This window comes from Portunus trituberculatus, chromosome 21, assembly GCF_017591435.1.
Source record: "Portunus trituberculatus isolate SZX2019 chromosome 21, ASM1759143v1, whole genome shotgun sequence".
Classification (NCBI taxonomy): Eukaryota; Metazoa; Arthropoda; class Malacostraca; order Decapoda; family Portunidae; genus Portunus; species Portunus trituberculatus.
The window spans coordinates 11549534-11577033 of record NC_059275.1 but is presented as its reverse complement, the minus strand read 5'-3'; the positions used below and the strand labels follow the sequence as shown (position 1 = coordinate 11577033).

The following is a 27500-nucleotide window of genomic DNA, read 5'->3' as shown; positions in this document are numbered from 1 at the left end:
TGGAAACAAATTAATTACCTAATCTTGTATGAATGTTCTGCTGAATGTTGTTTATTTATGCTACATAGCTTATCATTCCCTTATCTTTCCTCTTTATCAGTTGTTTATTGTTTTGATTATCATTCCTTCTTGCCTTCTTTCCTTTACGTATGTATTTCGGCCAGTTTTGTTCGTTAATTTAAGGCTTTTGTTTGTTGTTATTTATATTATTTTATATTATTATTATTATTATTATTATTATTATCATCATCATCATCATCATCATCATCATTATTATTATTATTATTATTGTTATTGCTTTTATTATTATTATTATCTTATTTTTTCATCTATAGAAGTGTATAAACTCACTCATTTGGTAATTAATTTGTATTACAGCTTATAAAGGACAAAAAATTTTCTCTCTCTCTCTCTCTCTCTCTCTCTCTCTCTCTCTCTCTCTCTCTCTCTCTCTCTCTCTCTCTCTCTCTCTCTCTCTCTCTCTCTCTCTCTCTCTCTTGTTTCCTGTCCTTTCAATATTTTCTGTCCTCTTCTTTTATTTTCATCTGTCACTTAGCCTCCCCTTGCTACTCCTTTCCTTCCCTTCTCCCTCACACAGGAACTGCCTCGCGTAGACATGATGGCTTCTTACACCTTATATTCTTCTGTGTATAAAAAGCTCTTGCAGGAGGACCATACCAATAATATATGACCATTCCAGGCGCGGCGTACAACTATGGCGAGGGCGAGAGTTCCAGCGACAGTGAGGAGGAGGCGTCAAAAAGGCTCTCCTCCTCCAAGAGCTTCCCATCGGGCCTGCGCGACAATCACCACCCTCACGCCAGCCACAACTCCAACTATCATGCCTACAATCACTGCGGTCACCACAACTACCACCAGTTTGGCCCCTCGCGTTCCCCTTCCCAGTACTCGGCTCCAGAAGATGGGGTCGCGTCGCATGGTGAGTGGCAGTGCTGGCTGGAGCTTGGGTGTCTTGGGAGTGCTGTGCTGTGCTGTGCTGTGCTGGGTTGGTTAAGTGATGGGTTGTCTGGTTGGTCTGACACACCACAGCAGCAGTGACAGGTTATGTGTTATGCTGTGAGATACTTCTTTTTTCTGTCTTTTTATTGTTATTGCATGTTTTTTTTTTTTTTTTTTTTTTTTGTGTGTGTGTGTGTGAGATAGTGGGCATGTTTAGTGTTATTGTAGCAAAAATGATGATTGTGGTGTTGGTAATTGATGTAGTAGTGGTAGCAGCAGTCATAGTAGTAGTAGCTAGTAGTAGTAGTAGTAGTAGTAGTAGTAGTAGTAGCAGAGTTGTTATATGGTACTGGATAGGTAGGAATATTTTACCATAGTTAGCATCAGTTCTTGCAAACACTTCAAGAAATATACTCATTATAAGAGATAATCATTAGGGAACATGAGCTGAAGATGAGCCGAAGTACGTGACAACAATTTTCCTCAGTGTTCCATAGCTAAGTGTAGTGATAGTGTAGTTGTGGTGGTGCAGCTCATACACCTGAAATACTTCTGTGCCACATCTCCAATACATTCAAAATGGTTCTAGTTGAAGTTATATGAGTGGTGAAGTGTGTTTTTATGGTTTTAGTGACAGATTAATAGGATTTTTATGCTATTAAGAAGCAAAAAACTCTTTGGAAATAACTAATCATCTCTGTGGCCTTTGTAAATAATTGTGATGAGAGAGCAGCGTGTTTCAGGATGCAGGCCATGGAACCTCACAGTGCTGCTACTCAGGCTGCTGGATGTCTGTAATGAAAGACTCAGATTTTTATACTTTGCAATCCTATTTACTCATCTTGCTAAATTAAAAGTGGATATTGCTGCCCCTAGACTTTTAGAATCACAAGCAGGATTCAGTGTTGGATTCCCTCTCTTTACCACAGTCCTACATATGCTAATGTTAGCTTTTGCCTCACCTGTGTGCCAGTTACAGTCCTAAGATGACATATATTTCAGAGCTCAGCAGAGACTCATTTCCAGTATTAATTCTTTGTTGTGGTTGTCTTTATCAGTAACATGCCCTCACACTCCAGCATTATTTGTGTGCCACCAACACTATCAGGTCACTGTACACTCCCTGGCACACATTTCTGTTAACATTCATTTTCAAGTCTCTGTGTGCTCTCTCATGTCCTGAAGATCTTGATTAAATCCAAAATTCACTTTTACCTATATTGAGTTTACTCAAATGTAACCATTAAGTCATGGGGAGTTTCAGAGAACTCTTCATTTGGTGTGAGTAATGCTGTGTTGCTCACCAGGAATGCCAGTGTACACAGGCTGCCTCTCTGCTGCGGGGGAGTTTGCATCTCATCTTGTCAGCTTAGCCTATCCAAATGTGTCATCATTATTATAGTAATTACTTTATATATATATATATATATATATATATATATATATATATATATATATATATATATATATATATATATATATATATATAAACACACACACACACACACACACATACACATGATTAGTAAGACCATTTGGTGTGCATGAGTGTGTCACAGTGTCAGGCAACGTGAGAGACACTTGAGCAGCATGAGAGCACCACCACCACCACCACCACCACCACCACCACCACCACCACCACCACCACCACCAGGGCCTGGTGATGGACTCTTCCCCTTTAACAACACAATGCACTTTAGGGAATACCTCTTATTCTATATTCATTCATTGGGTTGTTATTTCCATTGCCTTCTGCTGCTTCATGGCAGAATGATGCATCATCAGGGATGTAGTTTTATTTATTTTGTCAGAAATCAATAACAGCCCTGAGTCACAGCCAGTAGAGGCAAGACTGGTGGAAACAGTCAAAGTTTGGTGTCATCTCATGAAGCAGTGTGCCTTGGTAGCACCCTTGTGTTGAGTCTCCAGCAGGTACTTTTTGAGTACACACTGGTGTTTCAACCTCCATGTTGCCACTTTCCTCATGTAGCTCACCTCCAGGCACACAGGAGGTAAAAGAGTGGCAGGCAGTGTATGGTGAGGGTGTGCCTGGGCCATCAGGTCATGCTTGTTGTGACCTCACAAGATGTTACTTCTGTTCACACAAAGCAGACTCAGCTTGGTGTAACAGCTGCCTGCTGCACCTCACAAAGACACATGGTGCTCACTTCTTTCAGGGAAATTAAAAAATTTAGGTTTTCTACTCCTCCTCCTCCTTGGTGGGTGGGGAGGAGCCTTTGCTTTTACTATCCTGCATCTATTACAATAGATTGATTAGACAGTATGTATAGTTTATCACAAGCAACTTTTCATATCTATTGTTTGTCCCTCCTTTGTTCCTCTTATATATATATATATATATATATATATATATATATATATATATATATATATATATATATATATATATATATATATATATATATATATATATATATATATATATATATATATATATATATATATATATATATATATATATATATATATATATATATATATATATATATATTCATGACCATATTTCTGAGGATCAATCGGTCTGTTACATTTTGTCCTTCTGTATTCTTATTTGTTTCTTCTCAGACATGTATTGATTAAAAACACATTTTCAAGTCTAGAAGTATGCAGTTGATGGCCAAATTATTCCCACAAATCTAGTGGCATTTTCTTTTCCAACAACCATAGTAGGTAGTAGTGGCAGTACCAGTAGCATTTGTACTAGCAGTAGTTGTGTGTTAGTGGTGACATTTGTAGTACCAGTAGTGGCTGTGGTAGTGTTAGCACTTGTAGCAGCACCCCACACAGGGCGCACCTCACTCACCCACCAGGTCGGGGCGACACCTTCACGGGGTGTGATGCTAATGCTGACCTCATCTCCCTCGCTGAGAAAGGCCGGGCGGGTGTCTCTGGTGAGGAGGAGCCTGTGGGAGTGGGTGTGTCCTCCTCCTCTGCCTCCTCCTCTGGTTCCACCACCAGCGGAGACGACGATCTTCTAACCCACCGGGCACTGCGACACAGGGACCCCAGAGCATACAGGCAGATGTCCCCCGGTCGCTCCCCCTACGACGGCACTTACCATCAGGTGAGGAAAGAGAGCGAGAGAAAGAGTGATAGTATATAACAGAACTTCTTAATCTTTCGCTCTTTGGTTCAGTAAATTTTGTGTCTTTATGAAACATTACTATCTGTTGCCTTGAGACTCTAATTCCTTACAACTAGAACAAAATATACTTGTCATTAAATACTTACTAACACTAACTAAGATGCAAACCTTAATGAAAACTGCACAACTGTCATCATTTGTGTCAGGAGAGTCGGGAGGATGGCACGGTGGGCGAGGCACTCTTGGTGAGGTGCGGCACCATTGAGGCAGGCTTTGCTTATGACCTCCCTACCAGGACCCTCACTGTGCACATCCTGCAGGCCAAGGAAGTCCCCAGCAAAGAGAGAGGAGGAGCAGCAAACACACAGGTGAAGGAATTGAGGCAACAAATATATCTAGTGAATGTATATGGCCACCACACACTCCATTATAGTGCTATGAGCTATCTGCTGTGCCGTCAGCCTGTGTGGATCATCACACAGCCCAGAGGCACAGGATATTGAGCATTTGTCTTTGTATTCTATGTGATGTAAAAGTAAACTGAAAGGAATGGGGAGAGAGGGAACCGTGTGTTTGTTTCCATAATGAGACAAGGCATGGAGGGGGGATGGATGATTGATTTCTCCCCAAACCCTAATGTTGGTCCTTTGTCTTTGCCTCTTTCCTTCAGCCTTCCACAAAAACATGTTTCTCTTCCAAGTGTTGATGTATAAATAAATGAGTTGTTTTAAAATCCCATAACTTTTTTTTACTCTTCTTTTGTTCTTGTTATGTGTATGAATATTTCTTTCCTCTTCAATAGTACTATATGTCTTCCTATCTTTTTGTTGTTATGTTTCTTCTCTTCTCATGTGTCTTTCTTTTTTTATTGCTTCACTATTCATTACATAGTTTCCTTTTTAATTACATGTATTCTCTCTTGCTTCATTTCTCATTTTGTACATATTTCCTTGTTTCAGTACCTTCTATTCCCAGTAAATGCCTTTTCAGTGTATTTCTTTCTCCCTCTATTTTTTCCTCTCTCATATTGTGTCTCTTTCCATATTCCCTTCTGCCTGACACTCATGCCTCCCTGCAGGTTCGAGTGTTGCTCCTCCCCGCCAGGAAGCAGAAACACAAGACACGCATCAGGCCGGGGGAGACTCCACAGTTCAATGAGGCATTTGTGTTCACCAAAATTAATCCAGGTTAGTCTGTCCTCATTTGTTAACCATTATTGTATTCATCATTATTATCACCATCTTGTTTGTTGTTATGGTAAGTGTGAGTCAGGGAACTTATTATGAAGATGTAGAGATAGACAAGTGTATGCTAGCAGACCTTGCTATGGAAAAGCTGTGTGTAGCTAGAGATGTTCTATGCCTTAACTCATGGAGTGTAGTATGGTGGTTCATAAGACTGTCCCCTCCACTGGGGGCTGATGGGGCTAAGAGTTTGTATATGGGTATGTGTATATGAGTGTGTAACTTTACAATTGCCACCCTGATGTATATGTATGTAGTTTTTATCATTCTTCCTGAAGGGGTTGGATGGGTATCTACTGAAGCATTATTGATATGCTATGGTGCAATATGAAAAAAAATCACTTTTCTCATTTATTAATTGTATTACTGGCTCTCTCTTATTATATTGATTTTTCTTATATATATATATATATATATATATATATATATATATATATATATATATATATATATATATATATATATATATATATATATATATATATATTTGTGTGTGTGTGTGTGTATGTGTGTGTGAGTGTATGTGTGTACATAGAGAAGTTTGCCACAGCACAACAAGGAAGATAAATTGCAATCCATAAAATGTCCCTCTCTGTCACCCCACCAAGAAATATAAGTACCATGAAGAACTAAAGTAAGGAGAAGCTGTCCTGCCTGACCAACAATAAAGATAAATTACCGTCCATAAAATCTTACTCTCTGCCGGCCCACAGAGGAGGTGCAGCAGCTTGGAGTTCGGCTGCGGCTGTATGGATGCGAACGAATGCGACGAGAGAAGATGCTAGGGGAGGTGATTGTTCCTTTTGCATCAATCAATCTCACCCTGGGGAACACCTTCTGGCTCACCCTGGAACCACGGGCAAACCTGGCTGTGAGTCCCCATGTGTGTATTGGTGTATTAACGTATGTATTTCACCCTACGATTAAGTCTGGTGTGTTTTGTGTGTGTCGTCATTTGGCTTGAGTTGGTGTCTTTGTGTCTGATTTCTGTTACTCAGGTTATTCTGTAATTGATAAAGTTTTTATTGAAGGTTGCTCTTTTTTTTTTTTTTTTTTTTTTTTTTTCGGGTGTAATAGACATTTCTATCTGCTTGGAAATTTTGTATCTTTTTTCTTTTTATAGTAGAAGATGTGTGTGTGTGTGTGTGTGTGTGTGTGTGTGTGTGTGTGTGTGTGTGTGTGTGTGTGTGTGTGTGTTTCACTGTTTGATCTGCTGCAGTCTCTGACGAGACAGCCAGACATTACCCTACGGAACGAGCTCAGAGCTCATTATTTCCGATCTTCAGATAGGCCTGAGACCAAGCACACACCGGGACAACAAGTTCACAACTTCTCGATTTACATCCCGTACCTACTCACTTGTGTGTCTATTTAATTGTATTTACCTAATTGTAACATACGGGAAAAGAGCTATGCTCGTACTGTCCCGTCTCCATATCTACTAATGTCCAGCTTTTTCTTAAAATCATGAATATTCCTTGCGTTGACCACTTCCACGTCTAAACTATTCCATGCTTCCACCCTTCTATGAGGGAAGCTATATTTTTTCACATCTCTCCTATAAGTGGCCATTTTTAGTTTTTTCCCATGCCCTCTCGACATTCTTTCATTCCACATACACAGATCTTCCCTATCCATTTTTTCCATGCCAATCATCACTCTGTATATTGCTATCAGGTCTCCCCTTTCTCTTCTGTTTTCCAGGGTCGGAAGTTGCATTCTGTTCAGTCTGTCTTCATAAGTCAAATCTCTTAAGTCAGGCACCATTTTGTTGCAGCCCTCTGTACTTTCTCTAGTTTCCTTATGTGTTTCTTTAAGTTCGGAGCCCACTGTATTGTTGCATATTCAAGCCTCGGTCTTATCATTGCAGTAATTATTTTCTTCATCATTTCTTCATCTAAATATACGAACGCCACTCTTATGTTCCTCAATAAGTTCAATACTTCTCCAATTATTTTGTTTATATGTCTCTCTGGCGATAGGTCATTGGTAATTGTCACCCCAAGGTCTTTTTCTTCATGACTGGTTTTATGTCTTCATTTCCTATCTTGTACATACTCCTGATTCTTCTTTCACTCTTGCCAAACTCTAATTTCTTGCATTTTGTCGTGTTGAACTCCATTTGCCATGTACAGCTCCATTTCCATATTCTGTCCAAGTCTTCCTGGAGTAGTTCGCAATCTTTGTCACATCTCACTTTTCTTAACAATTTTGCATCGTCTGCAAATAGGCTCACATAACTGGACACCCCATCCACCATGTCATTTATGTAGACCGCGAACATTACTGGTGCCAACACTGATCCCTGTGGAACTCCACTCTCCACCAAGCCCCATTCTGATGGTCTGTCCTTAATTATTGTTCTCATTTCTCTTCCTACCAAAAGTCTTCCATCCATTTTAGTAAACTGCCATGCACTCCTCCTACCATTTCAAGTTTCCAGATCAGTCTCCGGTGTGGTACCTTATCAAAGGCCTTTTTTAAATCCAGATATATTCCATCAGCCCAACCATCTCTTTCCTGTATTACATCTATCACCCTCGAATAGTAACATATCAGGTTTGTCGTGCATGAACGCCCTTTTCTAAAACCAAATTGACACTCACAAAGTATGTCATTTTTCTCCAAGAAGTCTGTCCATCTATTCTTCACCACCCTCTCACACATCTTAGCTACCACACTTGTAAGTGACACTGGTCTATAGTTCAATGGGTCTCTCTTGTTACCTGATTTATAAATTGGGACAATGTTAGCTCTTTTCCAGTCTTGGGGCACTACACCTTCCCTTAATGAGGCATCAATTACTTCACAAACTTTTTCTGCCAGTTGCTCCCTGCATTCTCTTAAAATCCATCCTGATACCCCATCAGGTCCCACAGCTTTTCTCACTTCTAAACTCCCCATCATATTCTTGATCTCCTCCACAGTTACTTGAAACTCCTTCATAATCCCTTTCTGTTCCATTACCAGTGGTTTGTCAAAAGCAGTCTCCTTTGTGAATACCTTCCAAAAGCATCCATTCATAGCCTCTGCCATTTCCTGGGATCCTCACTGCATACCCATTTACTTCTAAACTTTCAATACTTTCTATTTTTGATGTTGTTGTTCACATGTCTGTAAAAAGCCTTGGTTGGTCTTTACATTTATCAATTATATCCTTTTCTTGTTTCTTTCTTTCTTCTCTTCTAATCAACACATATTCATTTCTTGCTCTTTTGTAACTTTCCCACTGCTTAATCCGTCTTTTCCTTCTCCACCTCTTCCATGCATCCTCTTTTCTTGTTCTAGCCTTTTCACATCTATCGTTAAACCAGTCCTGCTTTCCAACTTCTCTATGTTGTCTTATTGGTACAAATTTTTTCTCACCTTCTTTGTATATTTTTATAAATTCCTTCCACTTTTCATTTGCTCCCTTAGCACTCTTGAATTTGATCCAATTTGTCTCTTGAAAGAATTTCTTTAGGTTTCCAAAATCTGTCTTGGCTATCGTGTGTGTGTGTGTGTGTGTGTGTGTGTGTGTGTGTGTGTGTGTGTGTGTGTGTGTGTGTGTGTGTACCTTTTTGTTTTTACTGAGTTATTACACAGTTAAATACAATACTACTTTATAATGTTATTCAGTTTGGATTTAAATTGAAAAATATTCCTGATGTAGGTAACTTCTGTATCTAGATATTTCCTGATATCTGTACTTCTCTTTAAAAATCAAATGTTTGTTGTATCCTGTGGGTGTGTATGTGTGGTCTTCATTTTATATTTACATATATTCTTAAATCATTGATTACATTTTCCATCCATCCTCTGTTTATCCTCATTTTTATTTATTCCTCTCTTCCTCTTCATTTTTCCTTTGATATTTATTTATCCCTTGTGCACAACACCTTGTTTAGTAATCAGGGAGGTGCTTGATGCCTCATCCCCTTCAACTGTCTACTTAAAAATCAATGCAGCGCACCTCCTATCACTGTTTAGCATCATAGGAAGACAAGCCAGAATTGAAATAGCCATAGCCGAAAACGCGATAGCCGAATCGATCTTGGCAGGAAGGTGGTTTTGGGCAATGAGCGCTCAGATATCCCATGACAGCATGGCTGGGCACGTGATAGCAGGCATCTGAGGTCGCTATAATGAAATTTTAGCAGCTTTTCATGGGCGCGTGATAGTAATAAAATGCGATAGCTGAAGTCGTGATAGCCAAGGGTTGACTGTATATGAGAAATCTTTTGGTATTAAAGGAACTGATAAATCTCCAGTTCATTGAAGTTTAAGAATTCTAATTTCCATGTATGTACTGTGTTCAACCTTTGACTGCTGTTTGACTAATCTCTCCTTAGCCACTAACCACTCTGACATTTCTTTTTGTTCTATAGCTACCTCAAGCATAATACTGACTAGAAACTCCAAAAAATCTTTTAATTTAGTATGTCCCTGTTTTTGTAGATGTTTATAAAGTGATTTCACACACTTATAGTATTTATTGGGAATGGTTGCATATCTCAGGGGAAGGATCAAGGAATGCATATAAGGTATTATTAATACAATATTATTCACCTCTAAATTGAGAAATGTATCAGGAGCATCACTTCTTTTTCCTGTGGCCAATCTGTAATTTCTCAAACTATGAACACCTTAAACAAAATGCTACATAATTGTAAGACAATCACATTCTCCTCGCAGCGATCAGAGAGCCGGACAGAAGTGTGCAGCCTGACCCGCAGTGACTCCACCGGCTCCACCCACTCAGTGCATAGTGGAGTGCCAGAGCTGCTCCTTGGCCTCACCTACAACGGCACCACAGGCAGGCTGGCAGTGGAGGTCATCAAGGGGTCGCACTTCAGGTAAGGATGCATGGGGGAAGCTTGTTGTTGTATTCACTGTCTGTATAGTTTGAATGTATTGGTAGTGTACATACTTTTTTATTTTTCCTTCTTTCCTTCTTTTTCTTTCTTACTCTTTTTTTTTCTTTGTTTTTCTTCCAATTTGCTGCATTCTTACTTAGTCTTATATTCATGTGGATGTTTGTTTTCTGTTTGTAAGTCTTGACAGTTTTATTTTAATATTTTCATTTTAGTACATATATTGATTTATTTATTCACTTATGTCTGTTAAACTTGTTACCTAAATGTTCGGCGCAGTTGTTAGTCTTTGGCTTTTACTGTGCTGTCATTACTTTTAGATTGGAATTCCCATCTAACCAACCGTCCTTCTTTAGAGTACATAAACACTGCACACAATTCGCTTGGAGGGTAGAGGAAAGCAGGATGCCTAGTGGGTCAGAGGCAAACACAAATACATGTTATCTAATATGAGTGGCCATACTGCATACATTTAGTAGGTAACTTTGAAGGGAACTTTCGCATCTGGTATAGCTGCCCATATAAATTGATATGTTTCTTCTTGGCTCTGATCACCTTGGTATCCCGCTATCTTCTACCGTCTCGGCAAACTGCGTGCACTGTGTCCATACCCTTAGGTCATTTATTCTCCACCTTCCATGTATTTATGTATGTAAAGAGATAGATACTACTGTAAATAAACAATGTTCCAAGGATGGTTGATAATAGTTCGTTAATTTGATTACTTCCTTACTATTTATTGATATGTGTAATAAGGCAACTGTCAGTCTTAAAGTGGCTTGTTCAGGATTACCTCCACAGATTGCCTGTCTCCACCTTTCTCTTCTGTCATCTTTTACTAAACCTGTCACTTGCATGTCCTCTCTCTGTGCATCCATAAACTATCCCTTTGGATTCCTTTTCAGTGTGCTGGTGGATGTATCCATTGCCACCCTCTCCCTCTCCACATTATTGTATCACTGTCTGACTGATTGTTGTAAAATCCTTAAAGTTACTTCTGTCTGGGACTGTACATGCTGGGTAGACAGTAGATTAGAATGCAGGTGGTAATGGTTATGGGTCATTTACAGGAACAGTGATGATTTCAGGAACTCTGCCAACACTCGTGCACCTGACACGTATGTCAAGCTGGTCCTCATGTCCTCCAGTGGGCAGGAGATAGCACACAGCAAGACCTCAGTGCGGCGAGGCCAACCCAATCCTCTCTTCAAGGAAACGTTCATGTTTCAGGTGTGTTGTAAAGGGTGTGGTATTCATATGCATGTTTGTGAGTCAGTTTTGTCTCATTATTGTGCCTTAGTATGGTCATCATCATTGCAGTGTGTCTCTGAGTTGTCTTTTTCTGAGTCAATTTACAATCTTTTAGGATCTTCTGATCAGCACCCCCTGTAGGATTATATGGCACAAAGGTATTGATTAACTCATTTAATTTCTGTATGTATTGACTTTACTCTATTTGCCTTTTATTAATTCACCTTTGCATTTTTATTCAAGCATTGTTGATGTGCAAGGTGTTGCTTCTCTACTGTTAATTCATCCCTGTAAAATGGAAGGCTAGAGTGTTAGTTGATTGAAACTGAGAGGAGTGATATGTATAAGGATGAAGTGTGTGGACAGAAGTAATTCACCACCATGGTTGCCTACTGGTCACCCAGCCAGTCTTCCCCATTACGGAGTGAGCTTAGAGCTCTTACTGACCGATCTTCGGGTAGGACTGAGACCACAACACACACTTCACACACTGGGAAAGCGAGGCCACAACCCCTCGAGTTACATCCCGTACCTATTTACTGCTAGGTGAACAGGGGCTACATAATAAGAGGGTTGCCCATTTGCTTCACTGCTTCCCGGGAACATTTTCTGTTGCAAGAACTTTTATTTAAGTGTTTATATATAGTAACTTGTTCACTGAAAGATTCCAAGGACAAGTGCTAGAGACTTTTAATTGAATGTAGACTCATGCCATCCTTTTTTTTTAATTTACCATATATGTAAAATCATGCATGTGTTTTGTATATTCAAGTCGCAATAGTGGTAATTTGATGATGTTAATGATATGTCTTCCTCAGGTTGCGTTGTTCCAGCTGCCTGATGTGACATTGATGGCCTCAGTGTACACCAAAAGGAGCATGAAGAGGAAGGACATGATAGGCTGGTTTGCTCTTGGGTTGAACAGTTCTGGGGAGGAAGAACTTACCCATTGGAACCAAATGAGGGATTCTAGAGGGGAGCAGGTGTGTCGCTGGCATATCCTTCTTGAGTCATAGGTGGCAAGTGATACGCTGTTTTGTTTTTCCAGAGGTTTGGTATACGTAATTTACTTGACCAAGGGGGGGGAACAGTGAAGTTGTTTTGACGCTACTTTTTGGCTGCCATTTTTTGTGCTGCCCACAGAGGGGAGTCAATTGCACTCCTTCCTGGGATCTGGCTTTACTGCCTTGAGTCTCTTCTTGAGTTGTGGTTGTTTGGCCTCTGTGTGTCAGTGGTTCTTGGCTTCTTGAGGTTTTTCTAAAGGCCTGCACTCCTCCCTGGTGTTCAGCTGCACCATTTTGAATCTCTCCTTTCATTGGTTTGGTCTGAGATTGTAGCTGGTTTTTGGCATCTTTGTGAGATTCAGGTTGGTGGTGAACAGGCTGTGGGACTGCAGGCACTGTCTCTGTGTTGCTGTGTCTGGGATCTTGTAGTTCTGCTCAATTTCACATCATGTGGAACCTTGATGTGGAGGGGAAAGTTCAAGCTCATAATGAAACATTGCAGAAATATGAGAAATAAAAAAAAAAAAAAAAAAAAAAGATACCCAAATAGATCATAACAAGTTGCTGAAGTTTCTAATAAATAATATACTTAAAATAATAAGTACTTCATAATGAAGCTGATCTTGGATTGTCTTGAGCCTAAACCTTAGCAATTCAAGGTGTGTAAAATACGAAGGTGGAGCTGGTCTCCTTTCAGATGTCGTCCTGTAACTGTACCTCTTGATGTTGTGCTTCATATTTCAGTTTTAGCTGTAGGAGAGGGCTCTGCCAACCCTCCCATGACAACGAGTAGGGATGAACATGGACAGGGTGCTGCTTCAATTCTTTTTTGCTCATTCTCTTCCAGTGCTGTGGGTTTGGAGTTTCCTTTGTGCTGCTCTCAGAGTTTGTCTTGGATTTTTAAGGAATATACACCAAGAAGGAAAGGTATCCACATCTCTGTGACTGACTGAGCTCATGTTGTATCAGCAGAATGATTGCCTCTGAGTGTGTCATGCACCTCATCAGCCATGATACACCCTCAGTGAACACTGCATGCACGTGTAGCACTGAGGAGCCACACTCAGCATCTCTGAGACCAGTCTGATCCAGTGGTGAAGGTTAGGTACACTTTTACTGAGTGTACCTACTTGTACTTTTGTGGAAATGGTGTCTTTACTTGGTCAAGGCCACTTTGTTCAACCCTCTTGGAATTTTGCTTACTGTTACTGCCAAATCATTGGATGGTCCTTAGAGGTGCACTGTCATGCATCATCTGGGCTCTGAATATGTATCATATAAAGTACTGTATAACATGATGAAGGGTGTCCATGTCATAGTGGCTGTGGGAGTCCACATGCTCTAGTGATAACTAGACTTCAATGTGCTTGCATCAACTTTATCATTATAGTGTAACAAGCACAGCAGCAGCAGCATCTTGTGTATAGTTTTCCAGTGTGGGCACTTTTGCAACTACAGTTTGATTGTCTCATAGTTACTGGTTACAATAGCTGAAAATGTTACATGTATATGATGGAAAGTAGCCAGTTGTAGGCCAGAAACTCTGCTCTCCATCATCCAGTAGAGGCGACAGCAAGTCCACAAAGTGTTCATAACTCAGTCTGAGAAAGTCTGTTTGGAGAAGCTTGTGATATGCTTTAAGATCTTGCAAGCCTGTTGAAGAGAGATTTTTTGCTAACATCATTAGCTGTAGTTTTCCTTGTATTAGATTTTCATTGAGTTTCTTCTGTTTTTCATCTATAATTTTAAACCAATATTGTTGATTAAAGCAGTTTGCACTAGACGATCAATGAATCAAAAAAACGACCTCAGAGTTCAATTCTGTGTTAGTAAGAGGAGTGACAATCACATATTTTGTAAAAGTATTTTTATGTGCCAAGATTGGTTAAATAGATTGGTAAACCAGTCACTACAGCACAGTAACATGACAAATTCCATATTAGGCCTCCCCAGCCATGGCCAGCAGCATAGGCCTCAGGTGTAGAAACACTGATCTTGTAAGAAAGATGCAGCTCTTCCATCAAAGCTTCACTTTGTCTTGCCACAATGTACTAAGCCTCAGGCCTTCCATGTGTTCATATCTTCCCATCAGTTGTACTGGTCATACTGATGGGACACCTTCACTTGATAGCCTTGCCTTTCAATACCTTATGAAAATTCTGGACACAGGTATTATGATAGAAAACCCTAATGTGACATGTAAATTGAATTCTTATATTGTATCTGCTTTCCATTCTATATTCTGATATAATTCAGATCTGCAGTTTTTTTTTTAAACTTTTATTTATGCTTGTGTTGATGAAAACAGCAACAACAGTGATGCATTCCAAAATAACACCTCAGGGAGGACAGGATGGATGGAGACCCTGCAGCATGGTGGGGTTCACTGACAAGGAAGGGTACCTTCTACTGTTCAGATGTAAGGCAGTATGCATTTCCTGATATCTTTTTTGGCTCAGCTTTGTATCACTAGAGGTTGTAAAGTGATTGGTGAATTTTCTTCCAGTATGTAAATTTCTTTCCTTTATGCAGAGAAAGGAAGACTATGATAAAAATAAATATAGTAATTTATTTGCTGCCTTGAAAATTAATTTCAGAATAGAAAACATCAAAGGCATTGTCAGCATGTACAAAAATTTTCATTTATAATTAGAGAATATGAAGCAGAGATGAGCTTAGGGAACTGAACTTCCATGTCCTTAGTAGCAGTTTAGTTGTGTTTGAAGATATAATCATTAAGGTTTGTGACTTTGAGGGGAAATGTGTTGATGGGTTTAATGCCTTACTGTTTGAAGCCATGCAGATTATAATTGAAATGTTAAACAATCTTGTATGGATGAATCATCACCAGTTCTGACTACTAAGGATGATCTGCTGCAGACATGGAGTTACCAGAAAAAAAAAAAAAATACTTATTGAGATGTCTTATGGTTTTTAGAAATTATACTTTTTTTGTGTAAATTTTCATATATTGCAATGTTAAAACCCTGTGAAACTTACTCCAACAATGATACTGTCTTATATGATTTCCACTTCTAAAAGGACTTTATTTTAAGCTTACATAAAAGTAAACTGTTAAGTATTTGAACATATTTGGACTGTAGCATATTTTGAAAGAATCAGGGAAAAGTGTGCAGAAGGATAGACTCCCTTGCTCCTGAAGAATCAGTGTGATGTGTTGAGACAAGGCAAGGAATGCTCACAAGCCTCCTGATGTTGGAGATGGCAAGATACACTTGCGGACGGGTGTGGGGGAGACCACCGAGGCAGGAGCTGTGTCTGCCACACCCTCCTGGCTCTGTGTACTTGTGAGGAAATCTTTTGTGCTTGTTATTTTAAAAAATGTACATTTCTAGTGTTAATTTATTTTTGTACTGACATTTCAATATAAGTCTGTACATATATCAATTTATTGTCATTTTGCAACACATTCACTGAATATGTTGAAGGATCTAGTTAGAACAGACTTATGCTCTATATCAGAGGGATATACATATATATATATATATATATATATATATATATATATATATATATATATATATATATATATATTATACATATAAATATACATCGTGTATGTACATACTGACTGCTGTTTACATTTTTCTCCCTTGCTCCCATCGCCAGTACGCTTATTTGACACCCAGCACCAAGTCTACTGCTATTATCTGTTGACCTTGGCTGGCCTCGGCTGTAGACTAGATGCCACATGAAGCAAGCAGCTTTGAGGCAATACTCTACTCTTCTGTCATTTTGTAACTCAAGGTTAAAGTAAAAATTTTCAATATCTTACATGTGAAACTGTTGATTTTTTTTCTATTCAGTTCTTGTCATTGAATACAAGTTGAAAGCTTCACTATTATGTATATGGACTCAGAGAAACCACTGTGTATGAAAAGCCTATCAATTTCAAAGGTTGAGGAGCCAGGGTTTCCAGGTAATGAGATAGCCTGGTGCTGGGACTATGAAAGTGATGTCATACTGTTTGAGCTGTTATTAAAAGCACATCTTGTGGGTCGTGTGCCCGTGTGCCCATGTTTGTAACGTATCTTGAATGGTTGGTACCCTAGAAACTAGTTGTTGTGATACTTGAATAGCTTGATAGCAACATTCAATGCAACTACTGATAAAATAAACTGGCGTATTTGTGTTGGGAGTGATCCAGTCTGTGATCTTCACGCTCATACTCTGGCATCCAGGCTTTACTAATGCGATGGAGACTACTGAGTGTAGGGAAGAAACTTTTGTTTTGATGTTGACAAGTTGGATGTTTACATGAGGTTATGTATAGTCATATGTTTATGTATAATTTATTGTTTTAAAGAAGAGTATGTATAAGAAGAGTATTAATATTGGTGTCGTATATTTGAAGAGGTTGTTGGTGCATGCTGCAGTACTGTATATTTAATTTGATTTTTCAGAGGTCCATGGCCTGAAGTAATATAGTTGTTTCTTGGTTAATTTTTAGACACATGGATATTCTATGAATTTTTATCATTGTTATAAGATATTTAATTTAAAAGTTTATTGAGATTTTTATAATCCAACATCTTGTGATGATTTGAGTGATCAATCCATTTATTCATATTAAAGGAAATTTCACATGTCTTTTTTCCAGCTTCTTGTGATGCATGTGTCTGTGCAATGCCTTATGACCCTGAACACTTCACACTGCACATGGATTCATTCATTTCCTCACCACACGGGTGTCAGATTGCCTGGAACATTTTCACTTTTAGAGAGCATTGAAAATAATGTTGAATTTGTATATACAATGCATTTCATTTTGAAAATCATGAAATTGATTTGCTGGTGGTTTGTGGTTATCTATATTTTTGTAAAAGTATTGTGTGAAGTGCTGATTGCTGGCAGAAGAAATTAAAATATTTCAATGTTGTTACTTTAGTCATAGTGTATTAATTAGTTTGTTGGAAATTTATATTCTGTATCATTGTAGAAAACAGCAGCAGCAGCAACAGCAACAGCAGCAGCAGCAGCAGCAGCAGCAGCATTAGTAGTAGTAGCAGCAATGTTATGAATGGCTTGGGTGATTTTGGCAAGATTTTGCCTTCTTGTGGCAGTGGTGGTGATGATGGTGGTGGTGGCAGTGGTGGTAGTGTCATCTATGTGTGGCTCATGACTTACTACTGCTTCGTGGCACCATGGTGTGGTAGATGCTTTTCATCATGGAGACTCTGCTTCAGCATTATTTGCCTTATGATGAAAAAAAGTTAAAAGTATGTGTTTAATTACAAAGTTATGACTTGACATTAGTATTTTCCCTGAATTTATCTTTAATCTAGAATTAGAAAAATAGAAAATGATGATTCTTACTCATTTCATTGAATGAATATTTTGCATTAACCAAGGTGTGCCCTAGTGATGCTGACTCACTGGGATGAGATATACTACAATATAAATTTTCAGGTAATGCAGTACATTTGAATGAAGAGCCTCAGTCTGATTAGCCAGCCTCTTGCTTTAGTCTCTCACAGTGGAGTCACCTTGTGGTGGCTACCATTCTTACTGGATATGAAGGTTTTAGCGTTGGTCTCGGAAGAATCTGTGGTGGAGTTTTCTTGTGAGTTGTAGTTGTGGTTGGGTCAACTCCCAGATTGTGATGGCACAGCAACAGACCGTGAGAAACACCTTGCACAAAGCTCTGTGGCTGACTTCTGCACCCTCAGGGTAGCAAATGAGAAAATTTCTTGCCTCTTCATTGTTTTTTTGGCAAGTTTTTTTTTTTTTTTTTTTTTTTTTTTTTTGTCATAATATAAATTAAGAAAAAAATTGAAAATCCAGCAATTAGGAACTTCTTTTAAGTGATGTTATTAGCAAGGTACTGGGAATTTCTGGAGGAATATTATTACTTTCTATGTTTAATGATGAAGTGAGGTCTTCACTAGCATAATGTTCGCAGGCTTATGGTGTTACAGCCTTGAATTGCCTCAAGGCCTATCATGTGCATTGTCACAGAGTTAACCCATTTTCTCTCTACTTCTGAGGGTGCTTTGGTCAGCTGTTTGAATCCCTCCTTCACTGTGACTAGATGACCTGTATATGTGTATTGTTGTCTGTGTTTGTGCTTGTCTGTTAGTAGATTGGAATGTCGGAAAACAGTGTTACCCACTTGCGGGTCTTGCTTTTAAGCGCCTTGAGGTTTCTCCTGTTTCAGGAGCATATTATATGCCTTTGGGCGCCTTGTGAATATTTAGGGTGCCAAATGTTTACTTCGGGTACCTGGATCAAGCTTGAACAAGGACCACATCATCAGAGTAACATTCTCTACTTGCAGTTTAACAGTGCATCCCTTTTTTCCTCTTTTTTTTTTTTTTTTTTTTTTTTTTTTTTTTTTCAAAAGCTGCCACATTATCCTCCCTATTCAAAATCATACAAAAACTTATTTTCTGCAGTTTTCATTGCTTGGGTTTTGAGTGCAGGTGCATTAATAACTGCATCAGTGACATGAAAATGGTTTAGTAGCATTGATCTAGAGTGTAATACTTAATCTGTGCATTTTCATAACCGTGATGTAGTGCTCCCAGTGATAACAATGTGCAGTCTTCATCCCTGAGGTCTTGAGGAACAGACCTGTGGATGTAAAGAATGCATTTCAGTTTTCTCAGGTACTGCATGCTGGCAGACTTGGGAATAGTTGATGCTCTTCTCATATTTGATCCATTTGATCGTGTTTCACCGCAGTTATCAAGTTCATTGACCATGAATTGACTTACATAAATGCTCTGATTGTATGACGTGTCAATTAGCTTACATTTGAGTTTGTATTTTCACAGTAAAGCATAATAATGATATTCACAGTAACTTCATGAATGCATTGGTTTAAATGTGACCATAAATATGTAACACTAATGAGTGCTTCTCTGGACATTGATGAATATATGCAGATTTGTAGGAATATGTGATGAAACATGGATTAATTTGTGTGAATGTTGGCAGACAATATGAAAGCTTACAAATAGGGCTTATCACAGGCTGAGATAGTGTGTGTGTGTGTGTGTGTGTGTGTGTGTGTGTGTGTGTGTGTGTGTGTGTGTGTGTGTGTGTGTGTGTGTGTGTGTGTGTGTGTGTGCAGACATGGATATGTTCCTACCTACTGGATGTGTAAAGTGGTGAATATATGACAGTTGTGTAACTATCTATTCATATGCCCCTTAATATACACAGCAGACCTTTCACTTCATAATCAACTAAATTCATACAGTAAATGATTCCCATATTGCTAAATGCCCAGGTAACCATTGGAGTTATAAAGACTTCATTCATGAAAGTTACTCATTTCTTTGTTCACTGAATCGGTTACAAATTTATATTTTTATATCGATTCCATGTACATATTGTTTTCCTCATCACAAAACATTTGAGTTGGTGAGTACCAAGCATAATACAGTGGGATTGAGGGACCATCAGTCTGGATGGCTCGGTACCACACTCAAAATTTGTGGGCAAAAGTAACATTACTGATAATCATGCCACTGACTGAATGTAGATAATTAATCCTGGCACTTAACATTGTTAGTTGACCACAACAAGGTAGAATAGTACTTGCACTTTTACTATGGTTACTATTTGGTTTTAAGCAAGATATAACTGGCTGTTCTTGAGTAGAGTTAGTTGAATGCACTGTAGTGACAAAACTGGAGTAGCTACTTAATCTGATCATTAGATCATGCTGAATCATGAGCCATATAAGCAGAATTACATGAATTATTTTTCTCTTAGTGGTACACCCGTCATTATCAAGTTTAGTGGAAGAAAGCACCTGCTTGATAAATTCAGGTGCAGTGCTTAATGAATCCAGAGATCTCAAAATTGCCAGTTGTATATCAATGGCAATGGTAAATCAATGTCAGGACATTTTCTCCCATTATTACTCAGTAGGAAGGCTCACTGAAGGCGCTTACACACAAACCTGTATTTCTAACAATGCTGCACTTCAGTCAACATTTCAATAAAAAAGGTTAATTTGGGCAGACAAACTTTGCCCTAATCCAAGACAATTATTGGCTGTTTCTTGAGGTGGTGGGTGAATCACAGTTGTATTGTCAGGAATACACTGGTGTGGCAGCATCTTGAAATCAGTGCACTGATGCATTGCTCCAGATGTTGACTCTGCATTCCTCAGTACACTGATTTTGTGAGTTCCATAAATGTTGTTCATTGATAACCTTTCTATGAACTGGAACTTGAGCATGGTGTGACTTGAGTGGCTTTTAGGTGACTCAGGAGTTAATATAATTGGCTTTGTGATATATACTTGTGTCCCAGTACATGATATGATAGTTCTTGTATGGTAAATTTACCTTTTTGTCCTCCCCAGAATACATAATATATATTATGAAATTGTTAAAAGTTTGTACACTTTAAAAACTAGAAAATGTTGTTAACAGTTTTATATTACACTATTTTTTAAGATTTCAAGGATAGCACAAATGTAAAATGTGATTAAAGCAGTTAAGTAAAATGCTAGTCATCTGGGTAAGACTGACTGACTGCACCAACATACCGTGATTGGCAGCTCGGCAAGGCGAGCGTGGTGTCCATGCAGGCTGTTTCGTAAGATACAGAAAATGTAACTTTCCTGCATCTTGGATATCATGACCTTAGATGATAGTTATCATAGAGCAAAAAAGTAAAATATGTGAAGGTTATTATAAATATTTCTTCTAATTATATATATATATATATATATATATATATATATATATATATATATATATATATATATATATATATATATATATATATATATAAACATGAGTGTCTTTTGTGAAGAAAACTTTTTAGACATGTCAAAAGATATGAACAATTGTTTATTATGATAGAAAAGTTTGTTGGTCTTAAAATAATGGCATGTAATGAACCCTGTGTATTGGGTAGACAAATATTGACAGTTAAGCCTTTGGAAGCAAGTAAGACAACTAAGAAACAGCATCACTCTCTGTAATGGTTGTCATTAAATATGAGAATTTTCTAGCAAAGGTTTTCATCATTGATTGATTACTGTTTATTCTGCGAGTTCTCATGTACAGTGAAACTTACAAGTTGTGAAAATACTAAGTCTTCTGTGTGAAAAGTAACTACTTTTCGTATATTAAAACTGTCATCTTCTGTTTCAAAATGATTATTCTCCAATACAATGCTTTGGTTGAATAAATACTTCCTTATAACTGCTGGACAATACATAGATGAACATTACTTGTGTATATACTAATCTGTATATAATTCTTGCATTCATAACAGTGTTTTCTCCTCCTATATTTTTTCCAGTGTACTGACACAGTAACATTACTATTCATAATGTATGGTGTGTGCGGAGATAATGTAAGGTTTAATTGGACCATCATCTTCCTTTACTTCCCAGCCCATCATCATTTAGCCCATAATAGTTTATGAACACAACCTTCATTCATGTGTTGTTATGAATCTGAATCAACTTTTGTCTCATATTTATAGCCATCATAAAGTTAGAATTATTAGTTTTTCACACATGAGTATTTTGATGGCTAGAAACTGAGGTGTGATGAGAACATTCCATAACAAGCACTTCATTTATTATAATAGTACATAATGGAATTCTTTAGGATCATTCATATTATTTTTGCCTTGCATATTTATATAGACAATCTTCCCTATTTCATAATATAATCATGTAAAATTTATTTAGTGTACAATTCCTTATTGTTGATTATTTTTTTTTTGTCATAAGTGGTACCAACAATTGAAATTCAGACTAAAGTTTTTGGTGTGCACTGTACCAGGTAGGGAGGAGGTGCCCATTGAAGGCAGTGGAGGGATGAGCCGAGAGGTGTGATTCCCCCGATGCTATAGACAGGACACATGGTGATTCTTCCAGCCTCAGATGTGGCAGAAAGAGTCACCACAAACCAGTTAGTGCCACAACAACTCTGATCAGCAGCACTGGGGTGTTCTATGTCTGACATACAGGTAAAAGCTAATGAAAATAATGGGCATTTCTAAACCTATCATTTCTAAGATGATTAATTTTTTTGGATAATTGCCGAATCTTGCATTTTTAACCAAATGAATAATAAAAATACCACTAATACTTTGCCTTTGCTATCCTTTCTTATAATCTGCATGAATGTCAATCTTGGGTGTGTTTTGCACAGGCCAGCTTGCAGCCTACACATTCTAAGTCTGATTCTGGCTTACATAGGTTTCTTGGTGGAGAGGTAGAGCTTTTCATAAACCAAACCTAGCTGATACAATATGACCTTGTTTTGTGCTTACGCTTAATTACTTGCAAATATTATGCACATGAAAGTCAATGACAGGTCATATGAAAATAAAGATTCCTGTGTTAATTTCCAACTTGTGTTAATTTCCAACTAAGTGTAGACTATCTGTTAGAAATCTATTTGAGACAGATCCATCATTCTCTCTCTTTATTCAGTATGGATTACATTTTGTAAATCTGTACCATTAGAATTAAGAGTAACTATGTCCTGATTTACGTACATTAATTCACAGTTCATTAGCAGAGGGTAGACTATTCTATAATTTTCGTATACTGAGGCACACTAAGGTTATTATACGGGGACTAAAACATATGATATTACAATCTAAATTTTATTCTTTATAATGAAATGTCAAGGCAATATTCAATTTATTCACTGAAATGCCTAAGTGGTTGTTTCAAGGTACCCACTGGTATTGTGAATGCATTGTTGCCATCAAGAAGAGAAGTATGTATATGTAATCTTGCTGGCCTTCTTGCACTCTCACATTTTTACGACTTTATTTTCACGAACTTATTCATATTTTTCCAGATTAAAAGCAGCATCATTTGATATGTTAACAGATCAGGAATATAAAAATGAACAAAATGAATGACTCCAAAGTAAAAGAATGAGAAAAATTAAATGAGGATATGATCTGTGAGTCACTTTCACACACCGTTCACACAGACACAGGTGAAGAGGTGAGTCAGATCCACACATCCCTCACCAAACACAACACATCTTAACAACAACCACAAAGGCTTAGAAAATAAGTACAAAATTCATTGAAAATAACAACTTATCTATTATTATAAAAAGTCAGATTTACCAGACTTATTAATGGTAATAATGGATAAAAAGGCAAAGAGGAGCTCAATGCCTTCAAATGCCAGGGCAAAGGACACCAGGATCACCTCTATCCTCAGCACATACGTCTGCCACAGCAGCAAGTAGAGGAGGGCAAGCACAGAGGGAGCTGTAAAGATTACTGAGAGTGCTATGGACATGAGGGCTTCTGTGAGATTCCCTTTCTTGCCCATGAAAATCCTGACCCACTCAATGGCACCTAAAAATGCAAGCAAGAAAGCCTCGGCAACAATGTTCCCAGGAGGGTATGGCAGGACTGACATCTTGAATAAGAGGAGCAGAGTCTCCACAAGGACGAAAGCAACCATGTACCAGCCATTAAGGTACAGCAGAATCTGATAGGGCAGGCTGGTTCGGCTAGGTGCTGGCAGCATCTTGTCTCTGTGGGGGAAGATGAATATCTCAAGTTTTCAGTTCCTTGAAGCGCTCCTTTGGCATACAACTGTAGTATTTTGTGAGACTTGGTGTTGATTTTGTGATATTTTTCACAGCATGATAGCCTGCATTTTTTTTTTTTCAATAATTAAGTTCTTAGTGCATCTTCCTTTAGAATTACATACTTGGTCAAATAAATAAAGGCATGCAGAGCAGCAAGCATTAGAAGGTAAAATTTTACACAGTAGAGATGCATCACCATTTTCATGTACACAACAAGCCTACAAAGGAATTATGTTCTTAATCAATACTGGATTGTTAGTAAGAGCACAACCAAAGGACTAACATGGCAGTTGGCACACTTTTTATGTGGTTCAGAGGAGTGAATCCCTCTCTGATTCTGTTAGTATTACATGGCATACACTCTCCCAATCATAAAAACTCCAATATCCCAACAGGTCTCTAAATCTTAAATGAATTAGGAAAGAGGAAAGTACATAGCAGTCCTCTAAATAAAAAAAATGCAGGGATTTATGAAAACTCTATCCATTTTTTATTATGTAAGAAGGAAGATCGGCCAAGGGCAACAAAAAATTGATAAAAGAAATGTCCACTGGGGTGCCAGTCCCCCAAAGAGGTTAAACATAATTATTAGAGGGGTATTCCAAGGATGGTAAAAGAATAACTTTTTTTTTTTGTTAAATCAAATTTTGCATGAAGAACGTGTGTACTTAGATGCATGTAGTTTTGTGTGAAGAAAGAAAGTTGTTTTTAGAGGGCATGCTGTGACTGTCCCCTTGTGTTGTGAGACACAAAGGGAAACGTTCAGTTGGTTTTAATGGCAAGTTTCACGGCACCCCCTGAACCAGTGCTATTAGACCTCACTGAGAGTAATTATCATTTTGGCAGGTGTTTACTGCCTCCTCCAAATTAATTCCTACACATTGACCATTTGTGTTTGGACAAAACATGAACCTTTTTAAAAATTTGTGCCATATGTAATGAAAGAATCTTCAGTGAAGTTAATGCACGGAATGCATTTAAACCTAACCTAACCAAATCTAACCTCGCCATCAGAAACAGAAGAATACATCAATGTTTCAGTATTATTTCATTATCAAAGTTAACCATGACGTCGTGGTTCCTGCTCTCCGTGACAATCTGATAACCCACTAGTGCAGCTCCACGCCACACCTGCTCACCTTTAGTTGGGTCTCCTGGGCCTGGGGTTGTAGCCGATGCGCTCCTCGATCACCTCCTTCCTCGTCTTCTGCGGGTCCACCTCCACCTTATCGCTCGTCCTCTTTGCCTCAGCCTCGCCCTTAATCTTGTTGGTCAGCTCCTGCAGGTCTTCAAGCTTCAACTCTATCTTAGTGGGGTTCCGTCTTAGCATTATTGCAGGGACGCCGAGGAAGTGTTTACATGAGGCTTTGTTTACACCACGGTTTGTTTACAACGTCACCTGCCGCAGCCTCTCCATCGGCGCCCCACTATGCTCATGTAAACCACACGTGCCATCATACCACCTATTGTCAATGGGAATGAAGCCTTAGACACATACCGAGATATTTCACAGCTCCGGATTCTTTTAACTATACCGTCTTTATAGAGAACTGCTGGTTACTTCTGCGGCTCTTCATTTATGAGAGGTGAGTGATCGTGGTTGTCTAGATTTCATAACACAAGTGTCACAACTTGCATCCACCCAATATTCATAAGGTTTGCTAATCTCCTGCTTGCACGTAAACTTAGGTAAATCAACCACGATTGATAAAAGTGCAGTGTAATAGAATGGTATATCCCTCTTTCCCCTAGAGTTTAGTTTACTGATGGAAAAGTTGTCACTTTAGGCAGGAGGCAAGAGTTAGCTTTAGCAGTCAACTAAAAGATTTGAAGGAATAATTTTATTTACCTATTCATTAACCTAATTGAAAATATGTTAACATGACCTAGTTCAGCTATCTTAGAATGTTATGTAGCTAATTATTTTTTATCAGCTAATGTAATCCTCTCTAATGGTGCTTTTGATTACCGTTAACAGAATATTCATGTACCTGTGTAAATAATTATCCCTAGATTTCTGATCCCCACTAATAAAGAAGTAAAAAAATAAGTTATGCATGTGCCTATGTTACATGTACTTCCTAATGGAACCTGTGAGTGTAGTAAAGCAATGTATATCTTTTTACTTCAGAATAGAACTGATGATGCTGCATCAGGCTTTACTGAGACGAATCACTGCCCACTGCTGCGCTTCTCACAGCAGGCATTGCATTAGATCCTTCAGGGCATCGTCATGTTGCCTTGATGGTGTGCGTGTCAGGTTTGCTCCGAGCCCAACAGGTAAAAGAAAGATGACATGTGAGAAGGGATGTGCTCCATATCTGCTGTGAATCCACAAGTGGAAGTACTGCCTCAAATATTTGATAGAATGGTTCTCAAAGGATAATGATATGTCATCATAAATTTTATTTTCAAGCAGTAGACTTGTACAGGTATTATTTCTTTATATTAAGCTGTAATTATTGCTATTGTAATTTCTATCAACTTCTCTCTTTGTTTCAGGATATCTTCATCTGGGAGGCTTACGGACAGCACTCTACAACTTTCTGTTTGCCAAAGCCAACAATGGAAAGTTTATTTTGCGTATTGAAGACACAGACCAAAGCCGGTTGGTCCCTCAGGCCAGTGAGAGGCTTGAAGAAATGTTGGTTTGGGCAAAAATACCTCCTGATGAATCTCCTGAAGTAGGTGGACCTGTGGGACCATACATGCAGTCCCAGCGCCTTCATCTCTATCAAGAGTATGTTAAGAGACTCCTGGAAAATGGCACTGCATACAAGTGTTATTGTTCCAACAGGAGATTGAATTGGCTGCGTAATGATGCCATAAGAAGAAATGAAGTCCCCAAATATGACAACAGATGTCGCCACCTCTCTCAGAAGCAAATTGAGGAGCTGGAAGGGAAAGGGACAGAGTCATGCATAAGGTTCAAGGTACAGGATGTTTTGTGGTTCATTAGATTTACATTATAAAGACATTAGATTTCAAATATTTTCTGTTTTCATTTCAAAATATGGGACTTCAGCTTTCATCTGTAATTTCTTAAACAGTTTAGTTTGTATTATATGGATGAAATAGTTTTCATTTCTTACCATAAACACAACACCAAGAAGAATTCTGTGCCTCCAGGAAAGACACTTATATGCTTGAGTTTATTGCACGTGTAGTATGATAGTATGAACTAGTGACTCAGTGTTTAAGAATATCAACATTTGTATGATTTGTTTTCCATGTTCTGAATAGCAATAAGAAAGAAATTATTTTATAGAGTATAGAGAAGTTGCAATGATTTAAAAATACACAATGATTATTGAGTTATGTAAATGTATGTAGTATAAGGGTTTTCTCCTGCTGTGGTGTAGCTTGATGCAGTGAAGGAGCCATTTAAGGATGTCATCTACGGATCTCTGGCAAACAGTGCGGCGGAGCAGGAGGGGGATCCGGTCATTATGAAGGCTGACGGCTTCCCCACTTACCACTTTGCCAACGTTGTGGATGACCACCTCATGGGC

At 38.4% G+C, this 27500-nt stretch overlaps 3 protein-coding genes across 9 annotated transcripts in view; 2 read left to right on the top strand and 1 right to left on the bottom strand.

The window, feature by feature from the left end:
• Positions 1-12955, top strand: part of LOC123507216 (synaptotagmin-14-like) — a 63232-nt gene extending 50277 nt beyond the window's left edge. Inside the window, exons 3-10 of one of the 5 annotated variants that reach the window (XM_045259919.1) lie at positions 701-940; positions 3855-4045; positions 4273-4434; positions 5145-5253; positions 6024-6193; positions 9985-10145; positions 11234-11393; positions 12233-12955. In XM_045259919.1, coding sequence (XP_045115854.1) covers positions 701-940; positions 3855-4045; positions 4273-4434; positions 5145-5253; positions 6024-6193; positions 9985-10145; positions 11234-11393; positions 12233-12430 — 1391 coding nt within the window. In that variant the 3' untranslated portion in view covers positions 12431-12955. Of the gene's footprint in view, positions 1-700; positions 941-3791; positions 4046-4272; positions 4435-5144; positions 5254-6023; positions 6194-9984; positions 10146-11233; positions 11394-12232 lie in introns of all 5 variants that reach the window. The other 4 variants (XM_045259915.1, XM_045259917.1, XM_045259918.1 and 1 more) reach the window with 4 other exon arrangements.
• A 10063-nt stretch (positions 12956-23018) lies between these two features.
• On the bottom strand, positions 23019-25267 carry LOC123507215 (transmembrane protein 216-like). Its single transcript, XM_045259914.1, has 2 exons — positions 25128-25267; positions 23019-23931 (listed from the first exon to the last, which is right to left on the bottom strand). The coding sequence occupies exon 2, from the start codon at positions 23922-23924 to the stop codon at positions 23493-23495; it is 432 nt and encodes a 143-aa protein (XP_045115849.1). The 5' UTR covers positions 23925-23931; positions 25128-25267; the 3' UTR covers positions 23019-23492.
• Positions 25268-25434: 167 nt separating this feature from the next.
• Positions 25435-27500, top strand: part of LOC123507212 (probable glutamate--tRNA ligase, mitochondrial) — a 6157-nt gene continuing 4091 nt past the window's right edge. For 2 of the 3 annotated variants that reach the window (XM_045259908.1, XM_045259909.1), the window contains exons 1-4: positions 25435-25574; positions 26120-26268; positions 26491-26921; positions 27351-27500. The exon at positions 27351-27500 is cut by the window's right edge and continues 65 nt beyond it. In XM_045259908.1, the coding sequence (XP_045115843.1) occupies positions 26130-26268; positions 26491-26921; positions 27351-27500 (720 nt within the window). In that variant the 5' untranslated portion in view covers positions 25435-25574; positions 26120-26129. The other variant, XM_045259907.1, reaches the window with a different exon arrangement.

Coding starts and splice junctions, on each gene's coding strand:
- LOC123507215 (XM_045259914.1), bottom strand. CDS start 23,924: ATGCTGCCAGCACCTAGCCGAACCAGCCTGCCCTATCAGATTCTGCTG.